General features: G+C 45.6%; 1 protein-coding gene across 6 annotated transcripts in view; it reads left to right on the top strand.

The window, feature by feature from the left end:
• LOC129823224 (uncharacterized protein C8orf34 homolog) overlaps positions 1 to 23429 on the top strand; it is a 148506-nt gene that overhangs the window by 72345 nt on the left and 52732 nt on the right. For 4 of the 6 annotated variants that reach the window (XM_055882107.1, XM_055882101.1, XM_055882102.1 and 1 more), the window contains exons 8-10: positions 4320 to 4455; positions 15562 to 15752; positions 16269 to 16336. In XM_055882107.1, the coding sequence (XP_055738082.1) occupies positions 4320 to 4455; positions 15562 to 15752; positions 16269 to 16336 (395 nt within the window). The remainder of the gene's footprint in view (positions 1 to 4319; positions 4456 to 15561; positions 15753 to 16268; positions 16337 to 23429) is intronic. The other 2 variants (XM_055882106.1, XM_055882105.1) reach the window with 2 other exon arrangements.

Genomic DNA, 23429 nt, shown 5'->3' on the forward strand with positions numbered 1-23429 from the left:
CTGTCCTCCTCTCCTACTGTCCTACTGTCCTCTCCTCCTCTCCTACTGTCCTCCTCTCCTCCTCTCCTACTGTCCTCTCCTCCTCTCCTCCTCCTCTCCTACTGTCCTACTGTCTTCTCCTCCTCTCCTCCTCTCCTACTGTCCTCCTCTCCTACTGTCCTCATCTCCTACTGTCCTCCTCTCCTACTGTCCTACTGTCCTCTCCTCCTCTCCTACTGTCCTCCTCTCCTCCTCTCCTACTGTCCTCTCCTCCTCTCCTCCTCCTCTCCTACTGTCCTCCTCTCCTACTGTCCTCACCTCCTCTCCTACTGTCCTCACCTCCTCTCCTACTGTCCTACTGTCCTCTCCTCCTACTGTCCTATCCTCCTCTCCTACTGTCCTCCTCTCCTACTGTCCTCACCTCCTCTCCTACTGTCCTCTCCTCCTCTCCTACTGTCCTCACCTCCTCTCCTACTGTCCTCACCTCCCCTCCTACTGTCCTTACCTCCTCTCCTCCTCACCTACTGTCCTCCTCTCCTACTGTCCTCATCTGTCCTCTCCTCCTCTCCTACTGTCCTCAACTCCTCTCCTCCTCTCCTACTGTCCTCTCCTCCTCTCCTACTGTCCTCACCTCCTCCCCTACTGTCCTCTCCTCCTCTCCTACTGTCCTCACCTCCTCTCCTCCTCTCCTACTGTCCTCCTCTCCTACTGTCCTCCTCTACTACTGTCCTCACCTCCTCTCCTAATGTCCTCTCCTCCTCACCTCCTCTCCTACTGTCCTCACCTCCTCTCCTACTGTCCTCTCCTCCTCTCCTACTGTCCTCTCCTCCTCTCCTACTGTCCTCACCTGTCTTCACCTCCTCTCCTACTGTCCTCTCCACCTCTCCTACTGTCCTCACCTGTCCTCACCTCCTCTCCTACTGTCATCTCCTCCTCTCCTACTGTCCTCACCTCCTCTCCTACTGTCCTCTCCTCCTCTCCTACTGTCCTCACCTCCTCTCCTACTGTCCTCTCCCCCTCCTCTACTGTCCTCTCCTCCTCTCCTCCTCTCATACTGTCCTCACCTCCTCTCCTACTGGGGAGATGGAGATCTTCATGGCTCAGACCTCTTTATTCACATTGCATCACTTAAATACTTTCCATCTTCTCTCCTACTGTCCTACTGTCCTCTCCTCCTCTCCTCCTCTCCTCCTCTCCTCCTCTCCTACTGTCCTACTGTCCTCTCCTCCTCTCCTCCTCTCCTCCTCTCCTACTGTCCTACTGTCCTCTCCTCCTCTCCTCCTCTCCTCCTCTCCTACTGTCCTACTGTCCTCTCCTCCTCTCCTCCTCTCCTACTGTCCTCCTCTCCTACTGTCCTACTGTCCTCTCCTCCTCTCCTACTGTCCTCCTCTCCTACTGTCCTACTGTCCTCTCCTCCTCTCCTACTGTCCTCCTCTCCTCCTCTCCTACTGTCCTCTCCTCCTCTCCTCCTCCTCTCCTACTGTCCTACTGTCTTCTCCTCCTCTCCTCCTCTCCTACTGTCCTCCTCTCCTACTGTCCTCATCTCCTACTGTCCTCCTCTCCTACTGTCCTACTGTCCTCTCCTCCTCTCCTACTGTCCTCCTCTCCTCCTCTCCTACTGTCCTCTCCTCCTCTCCTCCTCCTCTCCTACTGTCCTCCTCTCCTACTGTCCTCACCTCCTCTCCTACTGTCCTCACCTCCTCTCCTACTGTCCTACTGTCCTCTCCTCCTACTGTCCTATCCTCCTCTCCTACTGTCCTCCTCTCCTACTGTCCTCACCTCCTCTCCTACTGTCCTCTCCTCCTCTCCTACTGTCCTCACCTCCTCTCCTACTGTCCTCACCTCCCCTCCTACTGTCCTTACCTCCTCTCCTCCTCACCTACTGTCCTCCTCTCCTACTGTCCTCATCTGTCCTCTCCTCCTCTCCTACTGTCCTCAACTCCTCTCCTCCTCTCCTACTGTCCTCTCCTCCTCTCCTACTGTCCTCACCTCCTCCCCTACTGTCCTCTCCTCCTCTCCTACTGTCCTCACCTCCTCTCCTCCTCTCCTACTGTCCTCCTCTCCTACTGTCCTCCTCTACTACTGTCCTCACCTCCTCTCCTAATGTCCTCTCCTCCTCACCTCCTCTCCTACTGTCCTCACCTCCTCTCCTACTGTCCTCTCCTCCTCTCCTACTGTCCTCTCCTCCTCTCCTACTGTCCTCACCTGTCTTCACCTCCTCTCCTACTGTCCTCTCCACCTCTCCTACTGTCCTCACCTGTCCTCACCTCCTCTCCTACTGTCATCTCCTCCTCTCCTACTGTCCTCACCTCCTCTCCTACTGTCCTCTCCTCCTCTCCTACTGTCCTCACCTCCTCTCCTACTGTCCTCTCCCCCTCCTCTACTGTCCTCTCCTCCTCTCCTCCTCTCATACTGTCCTCACCTCCTCTCCTACTGTTCTCTCCTCCTCTCCTACTGTCCTCACCTCCTCTCCTACTGTCCTCTCCTCCTCTCCTACTGTCCTCACCTCCTCTCATACTGTCCTACTGTCCTCACCTCCTCTCCTACTGTCCTCACCTCCTCTCCTACTGTCCTCACCTCCTCTCCTACTGTCCTCCTGTCCTACTGTCTTCTCCTCCTCTCCAACTGTCCTCACCTCTCCTCCTCTCCTCCTGTCCTCACCTCTCCTCTCCTCCTCTCCTCCTGTCCTCCTGTCCTCACCTCCTCTCCTCCTCCTCTCCAACTGTCCTCACCTCTTCTCCTCCTCTCCTACTGTCCTCAACTTCTCTCCTCCTCCTACTGTCCTTACCTTCTCTCCTCACCTCCTCTTCTCCTCTCCTCCTGTCCTCACCTCCTCTCCTCCTCCTCTCCAACTGTCCTCACCTCCTCTCCTCACCTCCTTTCCTACTGTCCTCACCTCCTCTTCTCTCCTGCGTGTGATGGTGTGATGGTGTAATGGTGTGATGGTGTGATGTTGTGATGGTGTATTGGTGGTATGGTGTGATGGTGTGATGGTGTAATTGTGTGATGGTGTGATGAAGTGATGGTGGTATGGTGTGATGGTGTATTGGTGGTATGGTGTGATGGTGGTATGGTGGTATGGTGTGATGGTGTGATGGTGTGATGTTGTGATGGTGGTATGGTGTGATGGTGTACCGGTGTGATGGTGTACTGGTGTGATGGTGTGATGGTGTGATGTTGTGATGGTGTGATGGTGTACTGGTGTGATGGTGTACTGGTGTGATGGTGTGATGGTGTGATGGTGTGATTGTGTGATGTTGTGACGGTGTGACGGTGTACTGGTGTGATGGTGTACTGGTGTGATGGTGTACTGGTGTGATGGTGTGATTGTGTGATGTTGTGACGGTGTGATGGTGTGATGGTGTGATGGTGTACTGGTGTGATGGTGTGATGTTGTGACGGTGTGATGGTGTACTGGTGTGATGGTGTGATTGTGTGATGTTGTGACGGTGTGATGGTGTACTGGTGGTGTGGTGTGATGTTGTGACGGTGTGATGGTGTACTGGTGTGATGGTGTGATTGTGTGATGTTGTGATGGTGTGATGGTGTGATTGTGTGATGGTGTGATGGTGTGATGGTGTACTGGTGTGATGGTGTGATGTTGTGACGGTGTGATGGTGTGATGGTGTGATGGTGTACTGGTGTGATGGTGTGATGTTGTGACGGTGTGATGGTGTGATGGTGGTGTGGTGTGATGGTGTACTGGTGGTGTGGTGTGATGGTGTGATGTTGTGACGGTGTGATGGTGTACTGGTGGTGTGGTGTGATGGTGTACTGGTGGTGTGGTGTGATGGTGTACTGGTGGTGTGGTGTGATGGTGTACTGGTGGTGTGGTGTGATGGTGTACTGGTGGTGTGGTGTGATGGTGTACTGGTGGTGTGGTGTGATGGTGTACTGGTGGTGTGGTGTGATGGTGTACTGGTGGTGTGATGATCCCTCTCTTCCTCTTCCTTCTCTTTCTCCCCCTCTGTCTCCTCCTGTGTCCTCCAGCCTCCTCCTCTGTCACTTCCTCTCTCCTCCTCTTTCTCCTCCTCTGTCACTTCCTCTCTCCTCCTCTCTCTCCTCCTCCACTCCCCTCTTCTGTCTCCATCTCGGTCTCCTCCACTCTCCTCCTTCACGCTCCTCCTCGGTCTCCTCCACTCCCCTCTTCTGTCTCCCTCTCGGTCTCCTCCACTCTCCTCCTCCACTTTCCTCCTCTGTCTCCTCCACTCTCCTCCTCCTCTGTCTTCTCCACTCTCCTCCTCTCCTCCTATGTCTCCCCTTCTGCCCCCTTCTCTGTCTCCTCCTCCTCTGTCTTCTCCACTCTCCTCCACTTACTCCCTCTCCCTCTCCCTTTCCAGAGGACCTAGATGACCTGCGAATGGAGGGGGTAACAGGGCTGGCTCCGTCAGGCAGTAAGTTCAGCCAGGGTCGTAGTTCCTACTGCCCAGAACCCCAGGCCAAGGTCACACTCAACATCTGCTCTAGGTGTGCAAGGTAAATATTTACCTGTCCTTTACTCTTTCCTCAAAAACCTGGCCCTAACCTGTCCTTTACCCTGACTACCTGGCCCTAACCTCTCCTTTACTCTTTACTCTGAATACCTGGCCCTAACCTGTCCATTACCCTGAGTACCTGGCCCTTACCTGTCCTTTACTCTGACTATCTGGCCATTACCTGTCCTATACTCTGACTACCTGGTCCTTACCTGTGCTTTACCTTGGACACCTGGCCATTACCTGTACTTTACCTTGGCCACCTGGCCCTTACCTGTCCTTCACCCTGACTACCTTGTCCTTACCTGTCCTATACTCTGACTACCTGGTCCTTACCTGTGCTTTACCTTGGACACCTGGCACTTACTTGTCCTTTACCTTGAAGACCTCACCCTTGCTTGTCCTTTACACTGACCACCTCGCCCTTACCTGTCCTTTACCCTGACTACCTGTCTTTTTACCTGTCCTTCACCCTGATGACCTGAACCTTACCTGTCCTTTACCCTGCTTACTTGGCTCTTACCTGTCCTTTACTCTGACCACCTGGCCCTTACTTGTCCTTTACTCTGACTACCTGGCACACTATCTGTTCTTTACCCTGGCCACAAGGCCCTGACAACTTGGCCCTTACCTGTCCTTTACCCTGACCACCTCATCCTTACCTGTCCTTTACCCTGAACACCTCATCCTTACCTGTCCTTTACCCTGAACACCTCATCCTTACCTGTCCTTTACCCTGACCACCTCATCCTTACCCGCCCTTTACCCTGAACACCTCATCCTTACCCGCCCTTTACCCTGAACACCTCATCCTTACCTGTCCTTTACCCTGACCACCTCATCCTTACCTGTCTTTTACCCTGAACACCTCATCCTTACCTGTCCTTTACCCTGAACACCTCATCCTTACCTGTCCTTTACCCTGAACACCTCATCCTTACCTGTCCTTTCCCCTGAACACCTCATCCTTACCTGACCTTTACCCTAAACACCTCATCCGTACCTGTCCTTTACCCTGAACACCTCATCCCTACCTGTCCTTTACCCTGAACACCTCATCCTTACCTGTCCTTTACCCTGAACACCTCATCCTTACCTGTCCCTTACCCTGAACACCTCATCCCTACCTGTCCTTTACCCTGACAACCTGGCCCGTACCTGTCTGTCTCTGACCATCTGTCTGTTTGTCTGTCTGACTGACTGTTTGTCTGTCTGACTGACTGTTTGTCTGACTGTCTGTCTTGATGGCTGGCTCGTTGTGTGTTTACCGTTTGTCTGACTGTCTGTCTGTCTGCTCTATAACTTGGTAGCTCCATTTACACAGAGTGGGACAGGTCAAACACTGCTCTACTGTCTATTCAGCATGTACTTATCTGAGAGGAGAGGGGTAAAGTCCCTCAGTATTTATCTGAGAGGAGAGGGGTAAAGTCCCTCAGTATTTGTCTGAGAGGAGATGGGTATGGTCCCTCAGTATGTATCTGAGAGGCGAGGAGAGGGGTGTGGTCCCTCAGTGTATATCTGAGAGGAGAGGGGTGTGGTCCCTCAGTGTATATCTGAGAGGAGAGGGGTGTGGTCCCTCAGTACTTATCTGAGAGGAGAGGGGTGTGGTCCCTCAGTGTATTTCTGAGAGGAGAGGGGTGTGGTCCCTCAGTGTATATCTGAGAGGAGAGGGGTGTGGTCCCTCAGTGTATATCTGAGAGGAGAGGGGTGTGGTCCCTCAGTACTTATCTGAGAGGAGAGGAGAGGGGTGTGGTCCCTCAGTGTATATCTGAGAGGAGAAGGGTGTGGTCCCTCAGTACTTATCTGAGAGGAGAGGAGAGGGGTGTGGTCCCTCAGTGTATATCTGAGAGGAGAGGGGTGTGGTCCCTCAGTATTTATCTGAGAGGAGAGGAGAGGGGTGTGGTCCCTCAGTGTATATCTGAGAGGAGAGGGGTGTGGTCCCTCAGTATTTATCTGAGAGGAGAGGGGTGGCCAGAGATTTGAGTCTGTATGTTGGCAGCAGCCTCTCTCTGTTAGTGTTGGCTGTTTAACAGTCTGATGGCCTTGAGATAGAAGCTGTTTTTCAGTCTCTCGGTCCCAGCTTTGATGCACCTGTACTGACCTCGCCTTCTGGATGATAGCGGGGTGAACAGGCAGTGGCTTGGGTGGTTGTTGTCCTTGATGATCTTTATGGCCTTCCTGTGACATCGGGTGGTGTTGGTGTCTTGGAGGGCAGGTAGTTTTCCCCCGGTGATGCATTGTGCAGACCGCACTACCCTCGGGAGAGCCTTGTGGTTGAGGGCGGTGAAATTGCCATACCAGGCAGTGATACAGCCCAACAGGATGCTCTCGATTGTGCATTGAACATGAAATACAGAAATATCTCATTTACATAAGGATTCAGACCCCTGAGTGAATACTTTGTCTGAATCAACTTTGAGTCGTCTTGGGTATGTCTGTATCAGCTTTGAGTCGTCTTGGGTATGTCTGAATCAGCTTTGAGTCGTCTTGGGTATGTCTGAATCAGCTTTGAGTCGTCTTGGGTATGTCTGAATCAGCTTTGAGTCGTCTTGGGTATGTCTGTATCAGCTTTGAGTCGTCTTGGGTATGTCTGTATCAGCTTTGAGTCGTCTTGGGTATGTCTGAATCAGCTTTGAGTCGTCTTGGGTATGTCTGAATCAGCTTTGAGTCGTCTTGAGTATGTCTGAATCAGCTTTGAGTCGTCTTGGGTATGTCTGAATCAGCTTTGAGTCGTCTTGGGTATGTCTGTATCAGCTTTGAGTCGTCTTGGGTATGTCTGAATCAGCTTTGAGTCGTCTTGGGTTTGTCTGAATCAGCTTTGAGTCGTCTTGGGTATGTCTGAATCAGCTTTGAGTCGTCTTGGGTATGTCTGTATCAGCTTTGAGTCGTCTTGGGTATGTCTGTATCAGCTTTGAGTCGTCTTGGGTATGTCTGAATCAGCTTTGAGTCGTCTTGGGTATGTCTGTATCAGCTTTGAGTCGTCTTGGGTACGTCTGTTTCAGCTTTGAGTCGTCTTGGGTATGTCTGTATCAGCTTTGAGTCGTCTTGGGTATGTCTGAATCAACTTTGAGTCGTCTTGGGTATGTCTGTATCAGCTTTGAGTCGTCTTGGGTATGTCTGAATCAACTTTGAGTTGTCTTGGTTATGTCTGAATCAGCTTTGCATATCTGGATTTGGGGATTTTCTCCCATTTTTCCTTGAAGATTTTCTCAAACTCTGTTAAGTTAGATGAGGAGTGGCAGTGAACAGCAATCTTCAAGTCTTTTTTCAATGGGATTCGAAGTCTGGGCTGTGGCTGGACCACTCAAGACTTTCACATTCTTGTTTTAAAGCCATTTCAGCTTTGCTTTGGCTGTAAGCTTGGTGTCATTGTCCTGTTGGAACGTAAATCTTCGCCCCAGTCTAAGGTCATTTGCACTCTGAAGCAGGTTCTCATCAAGGATTTGCCTGTATTTGTCTCCATTCATTGTTCCCTCTCTACTTACCAGTCTCCCAGCCCCTGCCGCTGAAAAGCATCCCCCATAGCATGATGCTGCCACCACCGTACTTCACGGTAGGGATGGTGTTCGATAGGTGATGAGCTGTGCCCAGTTTTCTCCAGACATATCACTTTGCATTCAGGACAAAGTGTTCAGAATCTTTTGACTGATGCTCTGAGTCTTTTACGTGCCTTTTAACAAACTACAGGCATGCTGTCATGTCCCCTTTTCTCAGGAGTGGCTTCCGTCTGGGCATTCTCCCATAAATCCCAGATTGGTGAAGTGCTGTAGAGACTGTTGTCCTTCTAGCAGGTTCTCCCATCTCAGCCAAGGAACTCTGTTGTTCTGTCATAGTGGTCATTGGGTTCTTGGTCACCTCCCTGACTAAGGTCCCCCTTGGCCGGTTGCTCAGTCTGGTCAGACGGCCAGCTCTAGGCAGAGTTGGGGTAGTTCCATATTTGTTCAATTTCCCAATGATGGAGACCACCGTGCTCTTGGAAACTTTCAACACTCTAGAAATGGTTTAATACCCTTCCCCAGATATATGCCTCGTCACTGTAATGCCCGGGGTGTAGTGGAGGAAGGAGTCAGACGCAGGAGACAGCGAGTTCAGAGTAGCGTAACTTTAATCACCAACAGAGGTGAACACGACGCCACTAAAACCAAATGCCCCAACACACAAGGGGAACTAATTAGTTCCGAAAATATAACGAACCGTGACATACAAGCATGTACAAACAGTACACAAAACAATCCCGTACACCCAACAGACGGGCCTGCTGGGTAATAAAGCCACACTAATCAACCTAACTACAAGCAGGTGTAACCAATAAACAAACAAGGAGGAGGAGGAAAAAATCAGTGGCAGCTAGTAGGCCGGTGACGACGACCGCCGAGTGCCACCCGAACAGGAAGGGGAGCCACCTTCGGTAGGAGTCGTGACAGTCACAATCTCAGAGATCTACGGACAGGTCTTTGGACTTCATGGTATAGTTCCTGTCAACTGTGGGACTTTTTATATACTGTAGACAGGTGTGTTTCTTTTCTAACAATTGAATTGGCCACAGGTGGACTTTGATCATCTCAAAGATGATCAAAGGAAATTGGATGCACCTGAGCTCAGTTCAGATTGTCATGGGGAGGAACCGAATATCTGGTCACATGGGGGTGTGAACACTTACGTAAATTAGATATTGCTGTATTTCCTTTTAAATATGAATAAAACATTTCTAGAAACATGTCTTGACGTTGTCGCTATGGGGTATTGTTTGTAGACGGGGGAGATTTTGTATTTATTTTGAATCCAGGTTGTAACACAATAAAATGTGAAATAAATGAAGCGGTATGAATACTTTCTGAAGGCGCTGTAAATAACCTCTGATATTAGGGTCACGTACATCCAGAAAACACGAGTTTTGATCTGTGTCATCTGTCAAAGGCATTTCCAGGCCAGTGATCTGTTTAGGGCCCCTAACCTAAGGAACTAACCTTCAGAAATGCCTCCAAAATATCCAGAGAAATTGCAGAGAGCCACGTAAAAATAACAGAAATACTCATCATAAACTTTGATGAAAGATACATGTTTTACATAGAATTAAAGATACACTTGTTCTTAATGCAAAACACAATATTCAATCATCTGAAAACAGCGTTCAGCCACAAAAGCAAGCCATACGGTTACCCGCCCAAATTGTGCAGTCAACAAAACTCATAAAAAGCATTATAAATATTCACTTTCCTTTGCTGAAACAAACAAGCTAAGTCCCAGTACAGAGACAAAATAGAGTCGCAATTCAACAGCTCAGACACAAGAGATATGTGGCAGGGTCTACAGTCAATCACGGCTTACAAAAAGAAAACCAGCCCCGTCGCGGACCAGGATGTCTTGCTCCCAGACAGACTAAATAACTTTTTTGCTCGCTTTGAGGACAATACAGTGCCACTGACAAGGCCCGCTACCAAAACCTGCGGGCTCTCCTTCACTGCAGCCGACGTGAGTAAAACATTTAAACGTGTTAACCCTCGCAAGGCTGCAGGCCCAGACGGCATTCCCAGCCGCGTCCTCAGAGCATGCGCAGACCAGCTGGCTGGTGTGTTTACGGACATATTCAATCAATCCTTATCCAAGTCTGCTGATCCCACATGCTTCAAGAGGGCAACCATTGTTCCTGTTCCCAAGAAAGTTAAGGTAACTGAGCTAAACGACTACCGCCCCGTAGCACTCACTTCCGTCATCATGAAGTGCTTTGAGAGACTAGTCAAGGACCATATCACCTCCACCCTACCGGACACCCTAGACCCACTCCAATTTGCTTACCGACCCAATAGGTCCACAGACGACGCAATCGCAACCACACTGCACACTGCCCTAACCCATCTGGACAAGAGGAATACCTATGTGAGAATGCTGTTCATCAACTACAGCTCGGCATTTAACACCATAGTCCCGTCCAAACTCGTCATCAAGCTCGAGACCCTGGGTCTCGACCCCGCCCTGTGCAACTGGGTCCTAGGCTTCCTGACGGGCCGTCCCCAGGTGGTGAGGGTAGGTAACAACATCTCCACCCCGCTGATCCTCAACACTGGGGCCCCACAAGGGTGCGTTCTGAGCCCTCTCCTGTACTCCCTGTTCACCCACGACTGCGTGGCCATGCACGCCTCCAACTCAATCATCAAGTTTGCGGATGACACTACAGTGATAGGCTTGATTACCAACAACGACGAGACGGCCTACAGGGAGGAGGTGAGGGCCCTTGGAGTGTGGTGTCAGGAAAATAACCTCACACTCAACGTCAACAAAACAAAGGAGATGATTGTGGACTTCAGGAAACAGCAGAGGGAGCACCCCCCTATCCACATCGACGGGTCAGTAGTGGAGAAGGTGGAAAGTTTTAAGTTCCTAGGTGTACACATCACGGACAAACTGAATTGGTCCACCCACACAGACAGCGTTGTGAAGAAGGCGCAGCAGCGCCTCTTCAACCTCAGGAGGCTGAAGAAATTCGGCTTGTCACCAAAAGCACTCACAAACTTCTACAGATGCACAATCGAGAGCATCCTGTCGGGCTCTATCACCGCCTGGTACGGCAACTGCTCCGCCCACAACCGTAAGGCTCTCCAGAGGGTAGTGAGGTCGGCAGAACGCATCACCCGGGGCAAACTACCTGCCCTCCAGGACACCTACACCACCCGATGTCACAGGAAGGCCATAAAGATCATCAAGGACAACAACCCCCCAAGCCACTGCCTGTTCACCCCGCTATCATCCAGAAGGCGAGGTCAGTACAGGTGCATTAAAGCAGGGACCGAGAGACTGAAAAACAGCTTTTATCTCAAGGCCATCAGACTGTTAAACAGCCACCACTAACATTTAGCGGCCGCTGCCAACATACTGACTCAACTCCAGTCACTTTAATAATGGGAATTGATGGAAATTATGTAAAAATGTACCACTAGCCACTTTAAACAATGCCACTTAATATAATGTTTACATACCCTACATTACTCATCTCATATGTATATGTATATACTGTACTCTATATCATCTACTGCATCTTGCCATCTTTTTGTAATACATGTATCACTAGCCACTTTAAACTATGCCACTTTATGTTTACATACCCTACATTACTCATCTCATATGTATAGACTGTACTCTATACCATCTACTGCATCTTGCCTATGCCGTTCTGTACCATCACTCATTCATATATCTTTATGTACATATTCTTTATCCCTTTACACTTGTGTGTATAAGGTAGTAGTTGTGGAATTGTTAGGTTAGATTACTTGTTGGTTATTACTGCATTGTCGGAACTAGAAGCACAAGCATTTCGCTACACTCGCATTAACATCTGCTAACCATGTGTAGGTGACAAATAAAATTTGATTTGATTTGAAGTTCAGGAGTAAAAATGTGCTTAACAAGTCATATAAGTAGCATGGACTCACTCTGTGTGGATGGACTCACTCTGTGTGGATGGACTCACTCTGTGTGGATGGACTCACTCTGTGTGGATGGACTCACTCTGTGTGGATGGACTCACTCTGTGTGGATGGACTCACTCTGTGTGGATGGACTCACTCTGTGTGGATGGACTCACTCTGTGTGAATGGACTCACTCTGTGTGGATGGACTCACTCTGTGTGGATGGACTCACTCTGTGTGGATGGACTCACTCTGTGTGGATGGACTCACTCTGTGTGGATGGACTCACTCTGTGTGGATGGACTCACTCTGTGTGGATGGACTCACTCTGTGTGGATGGACTCACTCTGTGTGCAATAATAGTGTTTAACATGATTTTTTGAAGGACTACCTCATCTCTGTACCCCACACATACAGTTATCTGTAAGGTCCTCCAGTCAAGCAGTGAAACACAGATTCAGCCACAAACACCAGGGAGGTTTCTCCAATGCCTCGCAAAGAAGGGCACCTATTGGTAGATGGGTAAAAAAAGAAGAAAAGCAGACATTAAATATCTTTTTGAGCACATTGAGGTGAAGTGATTAATTACACTTTGTGTATCCATACATCCAGTCACATCAAAGACACAGGTGTTCTTCCTAAACCATTTGTTGCAGAGGAAGGACACCGCTCAGGAAGGAAGGTCACCGCTTTTCACCATGAGAACAATGGTGACTTTAAAACAGTCCCAAAGTTCAACCCTGGTTCAGTCTGCTGTCTATCAGACACTGGGAGATGAATTCACCTTTTCAGCAGGACAATAACCTAAAACACAAGGCCAAATCTACACTGGAGTTGCTTACCAAGAAGACAGTGAATGTTTCTGAGTGGCCGAGTTACAGTTTTGACTTAAATCTACTAGAAAATTCCATGGCAAGACCTGAAAGTGGTTGTCTAGCAAAGATCAGCAACCAATTTGACAGAGCTTGTAGATTATGTGGCACAATCCAGGTGTGGAAAGTTCTGAGAGACTTACCCAGAATGACTCACAACTGTAATCGTTGCCAAAGGTGCTTCTACAAAGTATTGACACAGGGCTGTGAATATCTACAAACAGGTTTTCCACTTTATCATGATAAAGTTATGCTAGTATTGTGTGGAGATGGGAGAGATTTAAAATAAAATCTTTTTTGAATTCAGGCTGTAAACCAGTCAAGTCAAGGGGTATGAATACTTTCAGAAGGCACTATATCTAATATCTCTTTATTTGATAGTTTTATCAGTAGAAAGTTGTGATTGTGACAGATCAGAAATACCTTATTTACATAAGTATTCAGACCCTTTGCTATGAGACTCAGAATTGAGCTCAGGTGCATCCTGTTTCCATTGATCATCCTTGAGATGTTTCTACAACTTGATTGGCGTCCGCCTGTGGTAAATTCAATTGATTGGACATGATTTAGAAAGGCACACACCTGTCTATATAAGGTCCCACAGTTGACAGTGCATGTCAGAGCCAAAAAACAAGCCAAGAGGTCAAAGGAATTGTACATAGAGTTCGACGACAAGATTGTGTTGAGGCACAGATCTGGAGAAGGGTGCCAAAACATTTCTGCAGCATTGAAGGTCCCCAAGAACACAGTGGCCTCCATCATTCTTTAATGGAAGAAGTTTGGAACCACCAAGACTCTTGCTGGAGCTGGCAGCCCTGCCAAACTGAGCAATCAAGGTGGCAGGTAGTCTAGTGGTTAGATCGTTGGGCCAGTAACCGAAAAAAAAGTTTGCTAGATTGAATCCCCGAGCTGAGAAGGTAAAAATATGTTGTTCTGCCCCTGAACAAGGCAGTTAACCCACTGTTCCTAGGCCGTCATTGTAAATAAGAATTTGTTCTTAACTGACTTGCCAAGTAAAATAAAATAAATTTAAAAATACAATTGGTGGAGAAGGACCAAGAACCAGAGTTCCTCTGTGGAGATGAGAGAACCTTCCAGAAGGACAACCATCTCTGCCGCAGTCCACCAATCAGGCCTTTATGGTAGAGTGGCCAGATGGAAGCCACTCCTCAGTAAAAGGCACATAACAGCCTGCTTGGAGTTTGTTGAAAGGCACCTAAAGGACTCTCTGACCATGAGAAACAAGATTATCTGGTCTGATTAAACCAAGATTGAGTTCTTTGGCCTGAATGCCAAGCCTCACATCTGGAGGAAACCTGGCACCATCCCTACGGTGAAGCATAGTGGTGGCAGCCTCATCCTGTGGGGATGTTTGACAGCGGAAGGGACTGGGAGACTAGTCAGGATCGAGGGAAAGATGAACGGAGCAATGTACAGAGAGATCCTTGAAAAACTGCTCCAGAGCGCTCAGGACCTCAGACTGGGGCGAAGATTCACCTTCCAACAGGACAATGACCCTAAGCACACAGCCAAGACAATGCAGGAATGGCTTTGGGACAAGTTTCTGAATGTCATAGAGTGGCCCAGCCAGAGCCCGGACTTGAACCCGATCTAATATCTCTGGAGAGACCTGAAAATAGCTGTGCAGTGACGCTCCCCATCCAACCTGACAGAGCTTGAGAGGATCTGAAGAAAATAATAAAAGAAACTCTCCAAATACAGGTGTGCCAAGCTTGTAGCATCATACCCCAGAAGACTTGAAGCTGTAATCGCCAAAAACTGCCAAAGGTGTTTCAACAAAGTACTGAGTAAAGGGTCTGAATACTTATGTAAATGTTATATTTAAGTTTTTATTTATTTTTTAATTATTTTTTAAATGTCTAAAAACCTGTTTTTGCTTTGTCGTTATGGGGTATTGTGTGTAGATTGATGGGGAAAAAAAACATTTTAATCCATTTTAGAATAAGGCTGTAACATAACAATGTGGAAAAGGCTAAGGGGTCTGAATACTTTCCAAATGCACTATGTATGTATATAAATATAAATGCAACATGTAAAGTGTTGGTCCCATGTTTCATGAGATGAAATAAAAGATCCCAGAAATGTTTTATACGCACGAAAAGCTTAATTATCAAAAAATGTGCACCAAATGTGTTTACATCCCTGTTAGTGAGCATTTCTCCTTTGCCAAGATAATCCATCCACCTGACAGGTGTTGTATATCAAGAAGCTGATTAAACATCATGATCATTACACAGGTGCACCTTGTGCTGGGGACAATAAAAAGCCACTCTAAAATGTGCCGTTTTGTCACACACAACGCCACAGATGTCTCAAGTTTTGATGGAGCGTGCAATTGGCATGCTGACTGCAGGAATGTCCAACAGAGCTGTTGTCAGATAATTTGATGTTAATTGCTCTACCATAAGCCACCTCCAACGTCATTTTAGAGAATTTGGCAGTATTTCCAACCGGCCTCACAACCGCAGACTAAGTTTAACCATGCCAGCTCAGGACCTCCACATCCGGCTTCTTCAACTGTGGTATCGTCTGAGGAGGGACCGGGGGGGTTGTAATATTGTCCGAAACACTGCAGTTGTTGAGTGTGTTACCGGTGCAATGGTGCACATCTGAGAGCTAGCGCTTTGTTTGGTGTGTGTATTTTGTTTTAAGCGTGTGTGTGTGTGTGTGTGTGTGTGTGTGTGTGTGTGTGTGTGTGTGTGTGTGTGTGTGTGTGTGTGTGTGTGTGTGTGTGTGTGTGTGTTGTGACGTGTGATTCAGCCTGCAGTTGTTGAGTGTGTTACCGGCGCAATGTTGTATCTCTACAGGCTGCAGGGGGACAGTCTGTCAGATGCCAGTAGACCAGCAGAGGAGCACCATGGTCCCCCCCAGCGTGGACCACAGCATGTCCCCACTCACGAACCCCCCAATCCCCTTCACCTCTTCCCAGAACATACTGCCGTGAACATGCCAGATGGACATGGACTCCCCCATCGCCTACAAGCTGTGCCTGTCTCCTGTGAGTAAAACAATTCACATATCCTGAAAAAAGTGTCACTTTGTAGCCACTGAACTCAGATAGCATACGTACACTATATCACATCCTGATAGAATGTCACCTTGTAGCTAGTGAACTCAGATAGCATACGTACACTATATCACATCCTGATAGAATGTCACCTTGTAGCTAGTGAACTCAGATAGCATACGTACACTATATCACATCCTGATAGAATGTCACCTTGTAGCTAGTGAACTCAGATAGCATATGTAAACTATATCGAGTGCCAGGTGAGGTGTATATTGACTGTGTATCTCCTCCTGCACTGTTGAGGTCCAGTGTGGCCCCATGTAGCTCAGGTCGTAGACCATGGCACTTGCAACACCAGGGTTGTGGGTTTGATTCCCGGGGGGGGGGGGGACCAGTATGAACATCTATTCACTCACTACTGTCTGGATAAGTGAGTCTGCTGAATGACAAATGTATTGTGTTCCGTTGCTCTTCCTCTATTCTGTGTGTGGTTGTCGTTTGGAGTTGAAGGTATGGACAAGGCCCTGGTACGAGATCAGGAATGTGAATCTGCATCCCAGATGTTTGTCCAAGTAAGTGTCTGCTCTCGTTTCATCTCCGTCTGTTCTTACCACTATCCATCACCAAGCAATCCAGCTCACTTTACTTACAATTGCCCCCTCTCGCCCTGATGCCTCCTCCCCTCTCTCCCCCTGATGCCTCCTCCCCTCTCTCCCCCTGATGCCTCCTCCCCCCTCTCCCCCTGATGCCTCCTCCCCCCTCTCCCCCTGATGCCTCCTCCCCCCTCTCCCCCTGATGCCTCCTCCCCTCTCTCCCCCTGATGCCTCCTCCCCTCTCTCCCCCTGATGCCTCCTCCCCTCTCTCCCCCTGATGCCTCCTCCCCCCTCTCCCCCTGATGCCTCCTCCCCCCTCTCCCCCTGATGCCTCCTCCCCCCTCTCCCCCTGATGCCTCCTCCCCCCTCTCCCCCTGATTCCTCCTCCCCTCTCTCCCCCTGATGCCTCCTCCCCTCTCTCGCCCTGATGCCTCCTCCCCTCTCTCGCCCTGATGCCTCCTCCCCTCTCCCTTGATTCCCCTTCTCCCCCGATGCCACCCCCTCTCCCCCTGATGCCTCCTCCCCTCTCTTGCCCGATGCCTCCTCCTCCCTTCTCCCCTCTCTTCGCCTCCTCCCCTCTCTCCCCTGATGCCTCCTCCCATGACAGTCATGGTGCTGCATTGATGTAGCTAGCTACATGCTAACTCTAACCCCTAAAAGACATGGTGCTGCATTGATGTAGCTAGCTATATGCTAACTCTAACCCCTAAAAGACATGGTGCTGCATTGATGTAGCTAGCTACATGCTAACTCTAACCCATGACAGTCATGGTTCTGCATTGATGTAGCTAGCTATAGGCTAACTCTAACCCCTAAAAGACATGGTTCTGCATTGATGTAGCTAGCTATAGGCTAACTCTAACCCATAACAGTCATGGTTCTGCATTGATGTAACTAGCTATAGGCTAACTCTAACCCCTAAAAGACATGGTGCTGCATTGATGTAACTAGCTATAGGCTAACTCTAACCCCTAAAAGACATGGTGCTGCATTGATGTAACTAGCTATAGGCTAACTCTAACCCCTAAAAGACATGGTGCTGCATTGATGTAGCTAGCTATATGCTAACTCTAACCCATGACAGTCATGGTTCTGCATTGATGTAGCTAGCTATAGGCTAACTCTAACCCGTAAAAAACATGGTGCTGCATTGATGTAGCTAGCTAATGCTAACTCTAACCCATGACAGTCATGGTTCTGCATTGATGTAGCTAGCTACATGCTAACTCTAACCCATAACAGTCATGGTGCTGCATTGATGTAGCTAGCTACATGCTAACTCTAACCCATAACAGTCATGGTGCTGCATTGATGTAGCTAGCTACATGCTAACTCTAACCCATGACAGTCATGGTTCTGCATTGATGTAGCTAGCTACATGCTAACTCTAACCCATAACAGTCATGGTGCTGCATTGATGTAGCTAGCTATAGGCTAACTCTAACCCATGACAGTCATGGTGCTGCATTGATGTAGCTAGCTATATGCTAACTCTAACCCATGACAGTCATGGTTCTGCATTGATGTAGCTAGCTATAGGCTAACTCTAACCCCTAAAAGACATGGTGCTGCATTGATGTAGCTAGCTAATGCTAACTCTAACCCATGACAGTCATGGTTCTGCATTGATGTAGCTAGCTACATGCTAACTCTAACCCATAACAGTCATGGTGCTGCATTGATGTAGCTAGCCATAGGCTAACTCTACCCCCTAAAAGACATGGTGCTGCATTGATGTAACTAGCTATAGGCTAACTCTAACCCATGACAGTCATGGTTCTGCATTGATGTAGCTAGCTACATGCTAACTCTAACCCATGACAGTCATGGTTCTGCATTGATGTAGCTAGCTATATGCTAACTCTAACCCATGACAGTCATGGTTCTGCATTGATGTAGCTAGCTATATGCTAACTCTAACCCATGACAGTCATGGTTCTGCATTGATGTAGCTAGCTATATGCTAACTCTAACCCATGACAGTCATGGTTCTGCATTGATGTAGCTAGCTATAGTCTATGGTGCTGCGTTCGCGGCGGTACAGACACTCACATGCTGTTAATAAAGCAGTCTGTTTATGTAGACGGCGATACCTTGATGCTTAATTATCAACAAGTGTTTGAGCGGAACAAATGTTTGATCCTGCTGCTATGCTTCGCGGGGCGTGTGTGTGTGTGTGTGTGTGTGTGTGTGTGTGTGTGTGTGTGTGTGTGTGTGTGTGTGTGTGTGTGTGTGTGTGTGTGTGTGTGTGTGTGTGTGTGTGTGTGTGTGTGTGTGTGTGTGTGTGTGTGTGTGTGTGTGTGTGTGTGTGTGTGTATATATATACCAGATGGACAGAGGCTCCAGACTAACTGTTAGCAGGACTGGTGTAAGACAATATTCAATCAAAAGCTGTAACTGGCTGGACGTTCATGGGGATAAACGGCTTTCTCTCAATGGTTCAAGAAAGGATATCTGATATGCAAACATATTCCTATATATGATATTCCTATATCATGACATGATATGGGAAACAACATGACATGATATAGGAAACAACATGATATAGGACACAACATGACATGATATAGGAAACAACATGACATAGGAAACAACATGATATAGGAAACAACATGACATAGGAAACAACATGATATAGGAAACAACATGATATAGGAAACAACACGACATGATATAGGAAACAACATGACATGATATAGGAAACAACATGATATAGGAAACAACATGACATGATATAGGAAACAACATGATATAGGAAACAACATGACATAGGAAACAACATGATATAGGAAACAACACGACATGATATAGGAAACAACATGACATGTTATAGGAAACAACATGATATAGGAAACAACATGACATAGGAAACAACATGATATAGGAAACAACACGACATGATATAGGAAACAACATGACATGTTATAGGAAACAACATGACATGTTATAGGAAACAACATGACATGATATAGGAAACAACATGACATGATATAGGATGCAACATAATATGATACAGGAAACAACATGACATGATATAGGAATCAACATGATATAGGCAACAACATGACATGATATAGGAAACAACATGATATGATATAGGAAACAACATGATATAGGAAACAACATGACATAGGAAACAACATGACATGATATAGGAAACAACATGACATGATATAGGAAACAACATGACATGATATAGGAAACAACATGACATGATATAGGAAACAACATGATATAGGAAACAACACAACATGATATAAGAAACATGACATGATATAGGAATCAACATGACATGATATAGGAATCAACATGACATAGGAAACAACACAACATGATATAAGAAACATGACATGATATAGGAAACATGACATAGGAAACAACATGACATGATATAGGAAACAACATGATATAGGAAACAACATGACATGATATAGGAAACAACATGACATAGGAAACAACATGACATGATATAGGAAACAACACGACATGATATAGGAAACAGCATGATATAGGAAACAACACGATATATGAAACAACATGACATGATATAGGAAACAACATGATATAGGAAACAACATGACATGTTATAGGAAACAACATGACATAGGAAACAACATGATATAGGAAACAACATGACATAGGAAACAACATGATATAGGAAACAACATGATATAGGAAACAACATGACATAGGAAACAACATGATATAGGAAACAACATGATATAGGAAACAACATGACATAGGAAACAACATGATATAGGAAACAACATGATATAGGAAACAACATGATATAGGAAACAACATGACATGATATAGGAAACAACATGATATAGGAAACAACATGACATGTTATAGGAAACAACATGACATAGGAAACAACATGATATAGGAAACAACATGACATAGGAAACAACATGATATAGGAAACAACATGATATAGGAAACAACATGACATAGGAAACAACATGATATAGGAAACAACATGATATAGGAAACAACATGATATAGGAAACAACATGATATAGGAAACAACATGATATAGGAAACAACATGATATAGGAAACAACATGACATAGGAAACAACATGATATAGGAAACAACATGACATAGGAAACAACATGATATAGGAAACAACATGACATAGGAAACAACATGATATAGGAAACAACATGATATAGGAAACAACATGATATAGGAAACAACATGACATAGGAAACAACATGATATAGGCAACAACATGACATGATATAGGAAGCAACATGACATGATATAGGAAACAACATGACATGTTATAGGAAACAACATGACATGATATAGGAAACAACATGACATGATATAGGAAACAACATGACATGATATAGGAAACAACATGACATGATATAAGAAACAACATGACATGATATAGGAAACAACATGATATAGGAAACAACATGATATAGGAAACAACATGATATAGGAAACAACATGATATAGGAAACAACATGATATAGGAAACAACATGACATGATATAGGAAACAACATGATATAGGAAACAACATGACATGATATAGGAAACAACATGATATAGGAAACAACATGATATAGGAAACAACATGATATAGGAAACAACATGATATAGGAAACAACATGACATGATATAGGAAACAACATGATATAGGAAACAACATGATATAGGAAACAACATGATATAGGAAACAACATGATATAGGAAACAACATGACATGATATAGGAAACAACATGATATAGGAAACAACATGATATAGGAAACAACATGATATAGGAAACAACATGATATAGGCAACAACCTGCCATGATATAGGAAACAACATGATATAGGAAACAACATGATATAGGAAACAACATGATATAGGCAACAACATGCCATGCTAAAAATGAGTTCTGTTGAGTTACTTCTTGCGACAAACAATGATTGAAATCATACTGTGTCCCAGTGCTCACTCTGTCTGTCTATCTCCAACTCACTGCCTTTCCTACTTTTACATTTTTATTGTCACATGCAGAGTGAAATGCTTCACTTTCTAGCCCTACCCAATAGAAAAGTATTCAATATCAATATAGTATAACTAATAAAAAGACACAAGAAACAAGAAAGGAAATTATTATACTTAAAAAACAAGGTTCATGAAATCAATAATTTGCTAGTAACAGATGACATTCATATTCTGACTGTCTCTGAAACTCACTTAGATAATACCTTTGATGATACAGTGGTAGTAATACATGGTTATAACATCTACAGAAAAGACAGCAATGCCAAAGGTGGAGGTGTGGCTGTTTATATTCAGACTCCTGTCATTCCTGTCATGTTAAATACTGTTAAAAAATACTGTTCAAGTAATATGGCTACATTGTATGGTTGAGAGGGACGAGGCAAAAGGAATGCAAATAAGTCTGGCTGCACAACCGATTGGCAAACGTACTGCAAAATGAGAAATAATGTGACTGAACTGAATAAAAAGATGAAGAAACTACACTATGAAACAAAGATAAATGACATAAAGAATGATGGTAAAAAACTATGGACCACCTTCAACTACATTCTGGCCAAAAAGGCAAACTCAGCTCCATCATTCATTGAATCAGATGACTCATTCATTACAAAACCCACTGATATTGCCAACTACTTTAATTATGTTTTCATTGGCAAGATTAGCAAACGTAGGCATGACATGCCAGCAACAAACGCTGACACTACACATCCAAGTATATCGGACCAAATTATGAAAGGCAAGCATTGTACTTTTGAATTCTGTAAAGTCAGTGTGGAAGAGGTGAAAATATGTATTGTTGTCTATCAACAATGACAAGCCACCAGGGTCTGACAATCTAGTCTGACGATATTGCCATTCCTATTTGCCACATCTTCAATTTAAGCCTACTAGAAAGTATGTGCCCTCAGGCCTGGAGGGAAGCAAAATTCATTCCGCTACCTAAGAATAGTAAAGCCCCCTTTACTGGCTCAAATAGCCGACCAATCAGCGTGTTACCAACCCCTAGTAAACTTTTGGAAAAAATTGTGTTTGACCAGATACAATACTATTTTACAAATTGACAACAAACTTTCAGCATGCTTATAGAGAAGGACATTCAACAAGCACAGCATTTACACAACAACATATCCCCAGTCGATCAAATATTGTTTTGTTTACTATTCTTGTGGTCCTCACAAGTATAGTTAAACACATCCCTACACTCACGCTTCTCTGACAGCTTCTCTAGGTGATAATTGCTTCATAAAAGCCAGATATGTTCCTAAAGCAAGAGCCAGAGTAATTTACCAATCATTTCTGCTCATTTTCCGTCATAAGTTTTAAATTGTTACATTCGTTTTTAATCAAACCTAGATCCTATAGCCCTCATGACTGGGTGATACCATCATAAAGTCACTGGGGAGGACATTTTGTAAAAAAAAAAAAGTAATAAGAATTAGATAATTAGTGTGATGCTGTTTTTATGTCTCTATCTTTTTGATTTGATATTTAGAAGAAGAAAAAAAATATATATTTTATTTGTTCCTTATTTTGATTTTTGATTTTTTTTAACTTGTATTTTTATCAGGGAGTCACATTGAGATTAAAATCTATTTTACAAGAGATCCCTGTACACATTACAGTGAAAACAGAACATTACAACAACATGTACGTGTGTATAAAACAATAAAAGTCAGCACAATAAAAAATAAAAATAAAATAACATTTCAGGGCATGAGCGTGATGCTTCAGAGTTTATTTGTGTTTCCAGGGGTCATTGAGAAGGAGGTCAACTGGTACTGACCTTCTCTCCATTCTATCAATGGAGCTCTAACATGCTCTATGGTCTGATTTTATACACATGGTTATCAGCAGACCCAATCTCACTGTTTTAAACTCCAGGGACATGTCCAGCTCTAGCATGCTCTATGGTCTGATATTATACACATGGTTATCAGCAGACCCAATCTCACTGTTTTAAACTCCAGGGACATGTCCAGCTCTAGCATGCTCTATGGTCTGATATTATACACATGGTTATCAGAAGACCCAATCTCACTGTTTTAAACTCCATGTCCC

This window comes from Salvelinus fontinalis, chromosome 25 (genome assembly GCF_029448725.1).
Source record: "Salvelinus fontinalis isolate EN_2023a chromosome 25, ASM2944872v1, whole genome shotgun sequence".
NCBI classification, from domain to species: Eukaryota; Metazoa; Chordata; class Actinopteri; order Salmoniformes; family Salmonidae; genus Salvelinus; species Salvelinus fontinalis.